This window comes from Lepisma saccharinum, chromosome 3 (genome assembly GCF_977018435.1).
Source record: "Lepisma saccharinum chromosome 3, izLepSacc3.1, whole genome shotgun sequence".
NCBI lineage: Eukaryota > Metazoa > Arthropoda > Insecta > Zygentoma > Lepismatidae > Lepisma > Lepisma saccharinum.
Window position 1 is genome coordinate 88007027 of NC_139231.1, and position 15327 is coordinate 88022353.

General features: G+C 38.2%; 1 protein-coding gene across 2 annotated transcripts in view; it reads right to left on the minus strand.

Moving 5' to 3' along the window:
• LOC145985229 (uncharacterized) overlaps positions 1-15327 on the minus strand; it is a 75250-nt gene that overhangs the window by 50974 nt on the left and 8949 nt on the right. For both annotated transcript variants that reach the window (XM_083118989.1, XM_083118988.1), the window contains exons 3-8: positions 14790-14855; positions 11887-11980; positions 7659-7827; positions 6964-7182; positions 2123-2202; positions 68-192 (exon numbers count right to left, since the gene is read on the minus strand). In XM_083118989.1, the coding sequence (XP_082975115.1) occupies positions 68-192; positions 2123-2202; positions 6964-7182; positions 7659-7827; positions 11887-11980; positions 14790-14855 (753 nt within the window). The remainder of the gene's footprint in view (positions 1-67; positions 193-2122; positions 2203-6963; positions 7183-7658; positions 7828-11886; positions 11981-14789; positions 14856-15327) is intronic.

Consider the following 15327-nt stretch of genomic DNA (forward strand, 5'->3'; position numbering starts at 1 on the left):
CCAGATATAGAGGTTTTGCAGCCACCACGTAACAATATTAAATATGCTAATTATGCATCGAACTTACATCAGAGCTGCCACCTCCATCGCTATCACTGTTATCACAACTTTCATCCAGTCCAAAGAGTAACTCACGGTCCCAGTGAGGAGGAAGGTCATCTTTGTCCAGGAACAGCAGGGCTTTCTCCACAGCTGGAATGAAAAAAGAATACTCTTTAATTGAACTCTGCTTAGTTGGTCAAATTAATATAATTTATTCAGTAACTTACTTCCAGCATTCAGGTCAATCAACAGCCCTTCTTGGATGTTTTCTTACAAGATACACACACTTACTGCATATTTATGTAAGAAATTAATGTTAATTCTGTTTGCGTTATGAATTTAAAGAGATAATTTATGTTTCATTCAGCTATTATTTAGAACTTACCGTATTTACTCTTGTATAATACACACTTTTTTCCAAAATTTTTGCTCCCAAAAACTGTGGTGCGTATTATGCACGGAATAATTAGGACAGCCAACATGAAACCGAACAATGCCATTCCATGATTTTCTTGCATTGATTTTCCATGTTTACAGAACCATATCGTGTTATATATTGTTGTAAAGCTTAAATTCTGTAGTTCCTGAATATGGCAACAGTATTCCACTCAAAATAGTGACACTAATGATCAATGCGGTTGAAATAAGCTCATCACAAAATGAAGAAACGCTGGGATTTTTGTGATACTTTGGATGAAAGAAAAGATAAGGAAAAATAAAATAATAATTAAAATGAATTACTGGTCAAATGATATGACATATATGGAGTGTGTAAATGCCTTAGTGAAAGAAATCTTGTGTTGCTAACTGCTAGTTTGAGAGCCCTGAATGGGCCTCTTATAAATGTTACTTTAGTCATGGAAAAAGTATATATTTTGAAGTTTTTTTTTTGTTTTTTTTTAGAAAAAGTAAAGAAAAATGAGCAAAACCATGTATAAAAGTTTAACTCCTCTTGGTCGACATAGCAATAGCTTTACAACCTACAAATAAGAAAACTATTTCTTTAACCTGGATTATACTGCACATTATACGCGAGATATAATTTTTTGTAACTTTTCTCCATCAACATCCAGGGTGCGCATTATACACGCGTAAATACGGTAGTTACTTCAGTAGCCCTAGTAATCTGAGAAATTCATAGTTAACGCAGGAGGGGATCAAACCTAGGACCCATTGGTGAGGTCCAGGGTGATTCTCTTTACTAATTTGATTTCATACACATAGCAGTTTTCAGAAAGAATACATTCAGGCATAATTTAGTTTTCCAATGTAACGTCAAATAATATAAGCTTACCTTATGCTTGGATAGGACTGGAATTACAGTTTAAAATGGGATCTGGAATATTGTGTTGTGCATCACATCCATGACAGCCTTTTTATGGCAACAGCATTAACCACCCCACTACCAGGGAGGCCCATCATCACAACTGTCATCTGGCTTTTGAGACCAGAGCCCACTGCTACTTCTTTTCAAGTAGCTTCCCAACTGTCCTCACAACGCTAGGTCAACACCAAAATATTTGTGGAGCTCCCACCAGGGATCAAAACCATGACTGCTTCCAGCAAATAAAAGAGAACCAATCATTTGACCACGTGAAAGCCTGATTAATTATTATTATTTTTTTCTTAAGCTTGACTGAATAAATCGCTGTCTTTCTATCACATAGGACATTAATTTAAAACAGAAGGTGTGAGATTCAATTAGACCAAAACATAATAGCAACAAGTACCCTCATAAATATATGCAATGAAACACCAGTGAAGCCATATCTTGTTACTATATCATGATGCTCCCTCTCCTAAAATAACAATAATCATCCTAAGTGAATGTTTTACAATATTTAACAATAAACTGATATGACTATACTGGCTGGTACCAATAGATTACTAATTAATCTGTCACATCTCTAATATCTTAGTAATCATGTGAACACTGACACATGCTAAACTTCGATGCAAGAAATTTCTCCTTCCCCAAATAATACAATTCATTGCAGTAATATAGCTATTATTCAGGATTAAAGTGTGTGTAGTGATTCATTAGCTTATAGCATGCAGCTCCAAACCTAACTTCACTTACCAGTTTTCAATGTATTATTATCTACTTTTTCTCCAATTTCCCTGGTAAACTCAGTTGCTTCTTTTTTCGGGACTGTGTAGCTACAAAGAAGAAACAATCATTTTGATTTGATGCTATTACAATCCACCTTAAATAGTTTGTACACATGTGTAGTAATAAACAAAATATTCATGCACGCTTTAGATTAGTTAGCTAGCTGAATACCTATTTGTGTGTGTGTGTGTGTGTGTGTATATATATATATATACCCCCCCGCTCTGACACATCTTTCCGCAGGCGATGGGAAAGGGCCTATATAGCAGGCATGCACGCCACTATACCCCCCGGACTCAACCTAGCCAACCAGTAACTCTTTCCTCTCCTCCCTGAAACTACCCACCCACCTTACAGTAAACACTGGCTAAAGTATTTCGTGTTTCCTTTCAACTGTTTCTGGCAACACTGACCGTAGAGACGCTACGGTCAGTATTCTGTGCCTCTACTCAAAGTGTCGTCGATCTTTTATCTTCCTTCTTGAAAATGCGACTCAGATCGCGAAATATTGAATTATTTCTATTCGTGTGGTAAGTGTTTACTGTCTCCTTCATTATTTGTATTTATCCGCCCTTCTGGCACCATTTCTAACCCTATTCCTGTGTGTGTGTATATATATATATATATATATAAATAATGAAGGAGACAGTAAACACTTACCACACAAATAGAAATAATTCAATATTTCGCGATCTGAGTCGCATTTTCAAGAAGGAAGATAAAAGATCGACGACACTTTGAGTAGAGGCACAGAATACTGACCGTAGCGTCTCTACGGTCAGTGTTGCCAGTGATAGGAAACACGAAGTACTTTAGCCAGTGTTTACTGTAAGGTGGGTGGGTAGTTTCGGGGAGGAGAGGAAAGAGTTACTGGTTGGCTAGGTTGAGTCCGGGGGGTATAGTGGCGTGCATGCCTGCTATATAGGCCCTTTCCCATCGCCTGTGGAAAGATGTGTCAGAGCGAGGGGGGGGGGGGCAAAAGATGGATGATGGCAACACGGAAGCAGTTATTGAAGGTGGTGTTATGGCTGTTGGTGTGGATGGCAACAGTGAAATCGGAGTTTTGGGTGGAGGAACGGTGATTATTGATCCTTAGGTTCAAGGGAGGTGGAGGTTTTGCCTAAATAGAAGTTGCCGCAGATTTGGCAGATGAGGGTGTAAATTAGGTTGGATGAGTGGCAGGTGCCCTTAGGGTGAAGGGTGAACTCACCTGCAGCTGTGAGGATCAGAAGGGTGGGGGAGGTGATAAGTATGGGGCAGTTCTTGTATCTGGGTTTGTTGCACCTGTGAGCTGGGGGAGTGGTGTGGAAGGGGTGGGAGTGTTTCGGACCAAGAAGTTTTGGAGGTTGCGGGGGGGGGGGGCGACGGAAGACGACCCTTGGTTTATCCCGAAAGATGTCCTTGGTGTCAGGATCACTGTGCAGGATGGGGAGGAGAGAGTGGAGGGTATGTCTGATTTTCGTAATGTGGGGGTGGTATTGGGAGATCAGAGCTGGAGGGTTGGTTTTGGGTTGTTTGGTGCAGTTGTGGGAGGTGGCTCTATTGATTTGTTTGTTGATGAGGGTGGAGGGGTAGCCATGGTTGATTAGGGCTTGGTGCAGGCGTAGGTTGTAGTTTTGGCAGGATGAGGGGGATGAGTTGAGGCGCTGCCCTCTGAGGGCAAGGGAAAACGGGATGGCTTTTTTGGTGTGGTAGGGGTGTGAGCTGGAGTAGTGGAGATACTGGAGGTGGTTGGTCGGTTTGATGTGTATGGAAGTTTCCAAGTGGTCTCCTGCAATGTGGATGTCCACATCTAGGAAGGTCACTTGGTCTTTGGAGTGGAACCAGGTGAATTTGAGGGTAGTGAAGTCGTTCAGTTGGTTTAGGAATGTAGTGAGGGAGGGTTCGCCATGTGTCCAGAGGAGGAAAATGTCATCTATGAATCTTAGCCAGAGGAGTGATTTCAGTTGCTGGGAGTCAAGGAATTCCTGTTCCAGCCTGCCGATGAACAGGTTGGCATAAAAGGGGGCCATGCGGGTACTCATAGCTGTGCCACGTGTATGCAGGTAATGTTGGTCACCGAAGTAGAAGTTGTTGCAGGTAAGTACAAGGTTGGCTAGTTGTATCAAGTGGTGAGTGCTGGGATTGTGGGGTTTGGGTCGGCTGTTAAGGAATGATTCCGTGGCACGGAGGCCATGGGCATGGGGAATATTGGTGTAGAGGGATGTGACATCAACTGTTGTGAGGATGGTGTTAGGTGGTAGGTATGGTAAGTTTTGGATGAAGTTAAGGAAGTGGTTGGTGTCACGGAGGTAGGAGGGCAGGGTTTGGACGAGGGGTTGGAGGTGAGAGTCTAGAAAGGCTGATATGCATTCAGTGGGTGAACTGTAGCTGGACACAATGGGTCTCCCGGGGTTGTTCGGTTTGTGAATTTTCAGGAGGAGATAGAAAGTGAGGGTGCGGGGGTTGTCAGGTATGAGTGAGGAGATGGTGGAATTGGATAGGCCTTCAGGGGGTCCTTGGGAGAGGACAAAATCCCGAATTTTATCTAGGTGTGTGGTAGATGAATCAACCGTGGTGGGCTTGTAGGTCGATGAATCAGAGAGTTGGCAGGAGGCTTCCGCCACGTAGTCAGAGGAGTTCATGACTACTGTGGTGGACCCTTTATAGGCGGGGATATATATATATATATATAAGAAGGAAATACAAAACACTCCTTCCTTTCATTCTCTCTCTCTATATTTTTAACATTGAAGTGAGTCAATACCACTTTGAACAGATTCTGTTCTAGATTCTTCAGCATTGTAAAAATCAATATGTTATATAAAGCTTATAAGTAAGAAATGGATTTTTAGGTGCTAAAAAACAGGGATTTAGGACTTTATAAACTCTATTTTAGAACTTTTGTGCGCTTATAATAAATTAATAGGCATAATTATTAATTAATAAAAAAATATATCAACTGGTTCTAGATGCAATTTGTATACAAAAGTTACTATTTTAGTTCAATGAATATTATTCTTTGAATTTGTCCAATATAAAAACTTTATCATATTTTGAAGTACTGCACCACCATCTGCTTTTCAATGTTCTCCGTCGTGAAGTTCAGTCGTCTGTGAGTAGTGCTTCTCAAGTCACTGACACTTCTGGATTGTAATAATCACATGAATTTTCAATGTGATCGTTACAACCCGAAAGTGTCCATGGAGAACCTTCTCTCTATGATGCAGGAAGCTATTGGTGAAAACTTCATCAATGCAACTCCTCCTCATACCCAAGACAGGTTTGGTTCTCCCCGATGCGTAGTGGTAATGTTGTCATCTTGTAACAAAGACGTCGTAGGTTCGATATCCATTGGAGGCACATAGAGGTTCCTGATTCCAATTTTAACTGTAGGTCATCCCGATTAGTCTATCTGTACATCAAGTGTGCTCAAAAAACTCAAACTGCAGGCAGGTTCGCAGTTGCCTCTCTCATTGGCCGCATTTACCTACAAAGGAACTCGTGGTCAAACAACCAACTAGGCCTACTGCTTGGGCAAGAAGCGTTCACATTAAAATTACCCCTCCCCAAAGCAGCCAACAAGGAAACAGGATGTGTCAAAATAACCATTATGCGTTGTGAATGGACAACGGTTGATACGGCGGCTCCATTATAGGCCTACTGCTTGGGCAAGAAGTGGCAACATTATAACCCCTCTTCCCTGTAGCAGACAGTAGGGAAACAGGATTTTGTCAAAATAACCATTCTGCGATGTGAATGGACACCGCTTCTAACAGCGACTCCACTAAAGGGCAGTTGTAGTTTCTGGCGCAAATCCTCCCCTTTCACCTAACTGTTGTCAGTTAGGCAATGTGGTTGGTCACTTGTAGGGTTGCCTTTTCTACTCGGCAAAACAGGCACTCGAAACAGCCAATGAGATGGAGGTATTCTTGGAATCTTACCAGGCTCTTAAACCAGCGTACACTGTTGGTGGCCGGGAATAATGTCCTGCTCTGTTTTAATAACTGAATGATTTTGTAGTTAGGATTCAGTCCCAAAAGAGCCTGCATATTTGTTTGGTATGCTACACCTACGGTCATTAATTACCTGGGAAGTACAGTGTATAATGGACAACGCCTCTTCCAGTCAGTTGCTCCAAATTTTTCCAATTTCGTAATGCAAGCTGGAAGATGGCAGAAATTTGCACAGATGTTGACACCCCTTGCCGTTGCATTGCTTCTTTTGCCACTCGGATTCGTTCAAGGTCTCAAGGTCCAAGGGTCTCAAACCTTTGTGGTGGAAATTAAGGGTCGTTCTTAATAAAAGTTATTTTTAAAAGTTAAGTGAATGGTTCAAAAGGTGTTTTTCAAGTCAAAATAGGGCTTTTAGGCATTTATAGGAATTTATTGTCCATTTATAGTTCAGTTAGGTATTTTAGGCTCTATAGAATTTCAGGAGAGGGGTGCTGTGTACATGAAACACAAAGATCTCTAAATAGCATGTGTCTACGATGTAGCAAAAAAAATAAAAAAAATAGGTACGGACCTAGAAATCCATTCCCTACTTATAAGTATGTACTCTCTGATCAATAATTTCGAATTTATTGAAACCGATGTCAGTACCAGAATTTTGCAGATTCTGATAGCAGTGAATTTGAAAGAACCTCAACACAGTTAATGTAATTTTTAACTCGGTAGCCTTGCAGGCTGTCAGTGATTGTGGACAAGTTACACCACTGAATGAATGAAATGCTGAATTACTTCCACTAAGGTGTATATACATATGCTCCATCCAACAGCCAGAAAAAGTATAACTTTACAAATAGTAATAAAATATTTTCAACTTACTATCTCCCATCCTTGAAAGACCGGACAAGATATTCATCCTTTACTCGTATTCGGACTGTATCTTGGGCTGTGGGTGCAACTACAAGACCTGGAAACCAATTGTCCTTCTGCTTTTTCTTATCTCCCAACTCCACACACACAACCTTCCCTATGTCCACTTCTTTCTCCTCCTTCTTCTTGCCTTTTTTAAGCATCTCCTCTTCATCACTGCTGTCATCTCTGAAAAATTATTTATCTCATCATAGACTGATTTACAAATAAGACTTGTGATGATTACACCTAAACATACCCAGTAACACTTCGGGTTCCTCTACATTCTTCCCCAGGTAAAGAAGTGGTGGTGTTCTAGACCTTTGAAGGCTGGATGCTACTGTACTGTCATTAATTTTGCCACATTTTCCAGCATCTGGCATTTTTATTATTTAGGGATGGATGTCAGAGCTGTAATTTCTGTATCAATGGAGGACTACATCAGCTCAGCAGTCTATTTTTTCATATTGGAAAAAGTTTTACATTCATAATTTTATCTTGAAAAAACAATACGATAAATATTAATTTGTGTCCTTCACCAGGGGAGTAATACCTTTTTGATGCTATACATGGGCATGAAGAAAAAACATTCCTAACAAATGGATAATTTGATATATGAGCCATTGCAAAGAGTTTCAACAATCTTATTTTGTACAAAAACTTACTGGATTTGTCTGCTCCTCCTTCCACGTCTTCCTCCAACTACAGGGTTACTAAAATGTTCAGGATGTGTGAGAGGCAACTGATCAAGTGTCTCACTTTCTGCAAAGTGTCGACCACTCTTCAAGCACAATGCTGTTCGCCGTAGTGTTGTTATGTCCCCGTCATCAAAAACTAAAACAAAAAAATATATCTTTTTAGGAAGTTACACCTTATATGGAAAAACAAACCGTAAAAACTATCATATAAACCCATGAGCACACACATATACATATGTAAAAGTGAAAAAATGTAAAAAAAAATAATACCAATGAAAGTAAAATTGTGTGACCTTTACAAGAGGAAATCAATTGTCAACTTAGGAGGTGATAACTTACGAATATTCAAAACATGTAAAAGAATATGCAAAATTAAGATGACAAGTAAGAATGGGCAAGACCAAGTGAGTGAAATGTTAAAACAATAAAAAAACAAAGGGAGGGACTTATGACTACTCTGCTAAGGCAATGCCAGCCAATTCATGATGTAAAGATGAACACAGTAAACACTATTGGGCCTCTGAAATGGAAGCAATTTTAAGGTCGGTGTTGCTCTTTTTCTTCTTAACATTGCAGATTTACATCACTTGGTAGCCCTGGTGGAAGCTGCTACATTGAGTTGTCTGTTTGATCACACTGTTCCAAGTGTTATGGCAGTCATTTCCAAGTGATAATGATAAGGGACAGAGCTTGGTGGAATGGAGGTGATGCCTTTTACTGTCAGGATTTATCCAAAAAAACTGAGTGCCACAAACCACTTGCTTCATTATGGGTTTCCTTGCAGTATGGCAGCATGTAATTCTATGCTTTCAAGGAACAAGCCATGGAGTACTATGGAGTTGGAACATTGTGAAAGACCAGATTTGGGAGCTTCTTCCTGCCCTGATCGTTATCCCAACACATCCTTGCTGGCACTCTAAAGGCTTTTGTGTATACCGGAGGGTGCAAGATCTTGTACATATCTTCTACGCCATGAATTTCCTTCCTATGCAGATGGTTCATTCGTGTGCAACTGGGAAGTGTGCACATATCAATACTATGGCCAACCTGCTGGAACTAAAAGTGGTGTTACTGGGGAAAATTCATCTAGGTTCGAATTTTGGATATTCTTGATGACATGGGTATGCATCATGTATGCACAAGTAAAAAAGTAACATGTGACAAGAAATAGTTTCCATTTCGATATTGCCAGCCATATTTATCAAATGTGCATATCTGCAAAACAGTCTATGAAAACAAAAGGAAAAGTCTAGTCACAGATTTAAGACAACTACACATATACAGTTTATTAACTCAGAAAGAAAGACAATTTAATGAGATTTTTGAACCAATTCTCAATATAACTAAACTTACGGACACTAGGTGTACTAAACATCATGAACGATTCTGATTACAAGTTCTTGAGACACTTAGATGTGGCTCTTTCCATGTCAAATCAACCGCTAAAAAATATTTTTGAACCTTAAGCATTCAGATTTTTTGTTTATACATTGCACCTATCAAGAGGACAAAAACTGCCAAATTGCAGATCTTTTCGGCTGTTTGTCTTTGAGTTATTGACTTTCAAAAAAGAAAAAAAATCCCAAAATCTGATGACATTTTGAAATCTTTAAACAGCTGTAGATCAAAAACTATTTGACCTAGAGAGCTCAAGTTGGAGTCATTTTCTTCTGCTTTTAATGAGCCTTAATTTGAAATACAATATGACCGTGGTATTGCAATTTTTTAATTTCTAAGAAAGTTCATTTTTTTAAAAAAATCTAATATATATATATATTAATGCTAATATATGATTTGAAGACATCAATTGACTATTTGTATGCAAAATTTCATAATGGGATGGCAATGGGTTGATATGGAAATTAATTTTTCGTATTGTAATGTGTGCGAAATTCGGTGAATTTGTTGACTTCTATGTTATAAACACAACTATATGCTGAGTGGTTGATGTTGAAGTCTTCATATTAGTCTATTTTATAATATTTGGAGTACAAATAACATGAAAATACCTACAATTTATCACTTTTAATATCAGCTAAGCAAATTAAAAAATGTACGAGAGGAAGTCATTAAATAACAGGATTTTGATTCTAAACTTCATGGAGATATATGCACAACGAAAATTTGTGTTTCGGCACTCAAAAAGGTTCCTTGGCAACACGCCATAAAGGTGTTGTGACAATCGAGAAGTATCGTCTGTACAGTAGCTTGTACAGCATGGCCGCTCCACTGTTGACTTGTACTTTAGAAGAGCTACAAAGTGTTATTCGTTTTTTGTGGTCAGATGGATTGAAACCTTCTGAAATCGAGAGCTGAATGTGGGTTCAGTACGGAGACAATTGTTTAAGTCAGGGGAGAGTATATGAATGGGTGGAAAGATTTAAAGACGGAAGACGAAATGTCAGTGAGTGATGAACACCGAAGTGGGAGGTTAGATTGCGTTGTAATTAAGGCAGTGAAACAGCAGATCGATCAGCGAATCCGTTAATTTAGTACACTCTCCCCTGACTTAAACAATTGTCTCCGTACTGAAGCTTCATTCTGATGTAGATTTCACCATAGGCATGCACAGACCCTCTGATTGGGGGGGCTTGATGAAAGTTTATTTGGAGAAAGAAAAACCTCACTTCATCTCACTGTTTTATTGTATTGATGGGTATGGAACAGGGGCGTATGTAGAGTGGTCCGGAACCACTGAAAATAACTGTATTAAAAGAATACACACGTGGCACCGATGTTCTTTGCCCCCCCCCCATTATTCCCCCTAATTTACATATGAACATGGTTTCATACAGCAGATTCAAAACAACTGCACATAATATGCTCATTTCCAACAGTGATAGCCTCTTAATGCTAAGCCTTGTCTGCAAAGAAAAAGTAAACTGCCCTTGCACCTCCCCACTTTGACACGTAATCGCTGCTACAGATTTCTAATGTATGGGCAATTTATTCTTGGAAACACATAGGTAACAAAACTAATGAATAAACAGTATGCGAGTGTTAATAACAAGAAATTTGCTAGAGAACGAAGTTGGATAGTTCAATTACATAGGAAATAATGCATCTTACGTAGTTGCTTGGTACTTTCGTCAGCTTCAAAATACTTAATTATGTAAAGAGCATAATATCGTTTAATAACGGCAATAAGATTCCTCTGCACTAAATTCCTAAGCAAGAGTATTAGAGGCGACTACTGCCCCCTCCTTGCCCACCCGTGCGCACGCCTATGGATTTCAGGTTTCAATTCCCTCTGACCACAAAAAATGAATAAAACTTTTTAGCTCTTCAATTTAAATTAAAAAGAGAGGTACATATTATTACATAAGATGAGTTATATTAAATTAAATTACAATTAGAAACGGTGCAAGTTAAAAGTGGAGCGGCCATGCTGTACGAGCTACTGTGCAGGCGCATACTGCTCAATTGTCACAATGCCTTTATGGTGTGTTGCTAAGGAAGCTTTCCGAGTGCGGAAACACAAATTTTCATTGTGCATAAATCTCCATGAAGTTCAGAATCCAATTCCTGTTATTTAATGACTTCCCCTCGTACATTTTTTAATTTGCTTACCTGATATTAAAAGTGATAAATTGTAGGTATTTTCATGTTATTTGTACTCCAAATATTATAAAACAGACTAATATGAAGACTTCAACATCAACCACTCAGCATATAGTTGTGTTTATAACATAGAAGTCAACAAATTCAGCAAGTTTCGCACACATTACAATACAAAAAATAATTTCCATAGCAACCCATTGCCATCCCATTATGAAATTTTGCACACAAATAGTCAATTGATGTCTTCAAATCATATACTTTTTTGAAAGTCAATAACTCAAAGACAAAGAGCCGAAAAAATCTAAAAGTTGGCAGTTTTTGTCAGCTTTACTGGTACTACCACTGCACCAAAAAATATTAATTTCTGAGATGTCAAGGTTCAGACCCCGGTTGATTTGGCATAGAATGACCCAAGCACAAAAGCAAAGAACTTAGGTATGCCTTACAACAGTCTTTACCTGAATCAAATAACAGAAAATAAAAGTGTTGCACCTGTGGGAAAGAGATGTAGAATAAATTCTGTGCGAGTTTAAACATTTTTCCTACAACAAAAATAACTAATCATAATATAAAATTAAAAACTCTTGAAATTAACAAGTACTATATAATCACCCCAATATGAAAGCTTACTTACCCACAGTATACTGACTGCAATCTTGTATTTTATTGATTACAGCTTCAACAAATTCCTTCTTTTCAGGATGCTTCACTTCGACAGTTTGCCCCACCTGAAAAAAAAAGTTAAAACTTAAAATTAGCAACCTTGAGTTTGAAGTTGATGATTGGTTGTCTTGGTAGACATGTCTATTGTCAGTGTCACAGTTTACAATGGATATTTTGCAGGGTCTGCAAAAATGCCATACAACACTTTTGCAGTGTCTCATTATCCTGGGAAATATGCAAAATTTGAGGTTTTCGATAATTCTGCACTATTATTGTGTGATTACATAACAGGTATTTTAAAATTTATGTAATTTGTGAAAAACACACTGGTAAATTGAAATACTTACGCACAAATATTAATCATTATATTGTGCAACTTTTAATTGTCACAATTTTCAAGCATTGGTATCGGTTCAGCCCTATGTAGGATGTATCCGAGTTTGTTAAGGTGGGGTACAAACTTTTTTGGTTTGGGTGAAGGAGACAGCTACTTTGGATATTCGTAGGGGCAGTCATGTTTGAGAAGGGCTTGTCATTGATAGAGGGGTGAAAGAATTGCTGCCAGCAGTAGAAAGCTATTGGATCGTGCTCCACATAAAATTGGCTTTTCTGCGATCTCAGTTTATTTTTTTATTGTGATAATTTGCACGAGTGTTAGGCTATTGCTTTTAAACAATATCGATGAAAAACACATTGGCCCTAGTGAGTGGAAATGTGGTGAGAAACGTTTTATTGTTCCAGCAGCAGGCATCCTCCAGATGCTTCTCTCCGCCTCGCCTGATCAAACACTACCTCCAAAATAGACAACAAAAAGGTGTTCTATCCAGAATCTCCTCTTCTTATCAAGCTGTATCTTCTGGTATACCAAAAGGCAGTGTTCCTGGACCTCTTCCCTTCATCCTGTACCTTCCAACAATATCTTTCAGACTCATGTAAAAACCTTCTCTTGTTTGCTGACGATTGCAAAATATATAGAAAATCTTAAATTTCAGTGACATGGCACTTCTGCAAAATAATTTGGATTCTCTAATAACGTGGTGTGAGTTATGGATCTTAAAACTGAATCCTCAAAAATGTACCATGATGACCTTCTCCTTACAGAAGAACACATTAAATACTAAATATTTCATACAAAAATAATCGTGTTCAAAGAGTTGCTGCACAGAAGGACCTGGGCATTATAATTGACGAGAAACTCTGCTTTTCTGACCACATCTCTGCAGTCACTAAGGCTTCCATGCATATGCTGGGTCTACTCTATCGTTTCATCGAAATAAACAACCTGACTGCTCTCAGCACTTTTTACAAATGTTTTGTTTCACCAAAAATTGAATACTGCTCTCCGATATGGTCTATGGAATGCCCCTCAAATTTAGATAGACTTAATTAAATTCTAAATTTCTTCCTGGCCATTGTTAGTCACCGAATTCCATCCACAAAACTCTTGTAAAAGCCCGATCTTCTGAAGATGTTAAATATCCAAACTCCTCATGAGAGACATAGACTGGCTGACCACATATTTCTGCATAAATAGTGAATGGTAACATCAGAAGTGACCACCATCTTCAGGAAATTCCCTCTCGAGTGCCGCCCGACTCAATAAGAAGCACTCAACTTTTCGCTTCTCAGAAGCCAAGATTGTGCCTCATCCAGCGCTCTCTGTTCTATAGACTGCCCAGCCAATATAATAATCTGACAAGCCAAATAGACATATTTGATAATCTGGCACATTTTAGAAGACTGTTGACTAGAAGTATGTGAGTCTCTTAACCAAATGTAAGTTTAGTTCATGTTATTATTATATTTCTTATTTTATACTATTATTTTTGTTGTTATTACGTTCCAATGTAAAATGGCTAATGCTGCAATTGGAATTTTCTATTAAATAAATAAATATGTTGAGGCACTGTCCTCCAACGGCCAGGGAAAACAAGATTGCTTTCTTGGTGTAGTGACAGTACTGCTCATGGTTTGTGGGAAGAAGCTTCCAAATGACTCTCCTCAATGTGGACATTTACATCCAAGGAGGTAAGATGCTTGGTACAGTAGCATTGTGTAAACTTTAAAAGAGTATTGAAAGAATACGAAAAGAGATGGTTCTCCACGTGTCCACAGGAGAGGAGATGAATGGTTGCAGGGGTCAGGTATCAAGGGATTCTTGTTCCAGTCGATCCATTAAAAGATTGGCATAGGATGAAATCAGCTTATTGATAAATTTTATAATAATTCTACCAATTTAAAATTAATGGTTTGTGGCATACTTCCAAAGTTCTGCAATTTTGTTGTTGTTCTAAATAATATAAAAGGATAATTCATGTACGCTACATTTTAAATACATCCCTAAATAACAATTTGGCTACATCTTTTCTTATTATTATTATTATTGATGCAATTGCACTTTTGATGCAGAAGTTTTATCACTGTGGTCTACAGTGAATACTGAAACAAACAAGTAATCTATCTATTGTGTTTAATGGAGGTAAAAGTAATGGGAAGATGACTTGATTATCATATTATGCCATGTACTGGATAGAGCAGAATTGTACAGAAATACAGCACACAATAACACATTAAATACGTCTTGCAGGTTTCTCACTCAGACGCTCAAGAAGGGAATGGAAAAGGTCTAGATGCAGATGAGAGGAATGGAAAAACAAGTGAATACTAGGTGTGCTGCATTAGCCTTTTTACGTTGTCCTAGTGGTTTTCAGCATCATCATTTCTTCCTTGACAATGGGGGGTGAGAAACCTGCAAAACGTTGGGTATTGAATGTTATTGTGTGCTGCATTTTTTAATGCTGCTTCTAGTTTTTAACAGGTAAGAGCATAAATATTTACACTACGAGTATAAGTAGCTACATTTAAAAAACTCACCCTCAGTGTTCCTCGAATTTGATCATCAGTAACAATACCACTGCCAAGTCCAAGCTTGAAAGTAACCTAAGAAAAAAACAAAATCACTATTTTATTCAAATGAACTGATTTTATTCAACATTGATGGAAACAAATTATGAGAAAATAACATTTTCAGTTTCCAAACTTGATCAGTATGGGACAAAGTTTCTAAATCTACTTAGAAAGCAACAATGCAAAACTTCTTTCACTTCTCCAAATATTGATTAGTACTTATACATCTACATTTTTCATAGCGATATAAGTAAAAGTAGCCTTAATTAGCCTTAATTAAAGTTAATCTGATCTGTAAGTAAATCATTGCTAAAATTCATGGATATATAGAGCAAAACCACATGAGCATTTTTAACTACATTTGCAGAAATTCAACAAAAATGCCTAAACAGAACAGCATACAGAAATTGTGTTATGCAGGCAAGCAAGAGCTGAAAGAGCAGTGCCACTACAAATGCTGCATTTACAGTGTATATTCTTGAAGGTTACTGTAACTAATTTTATA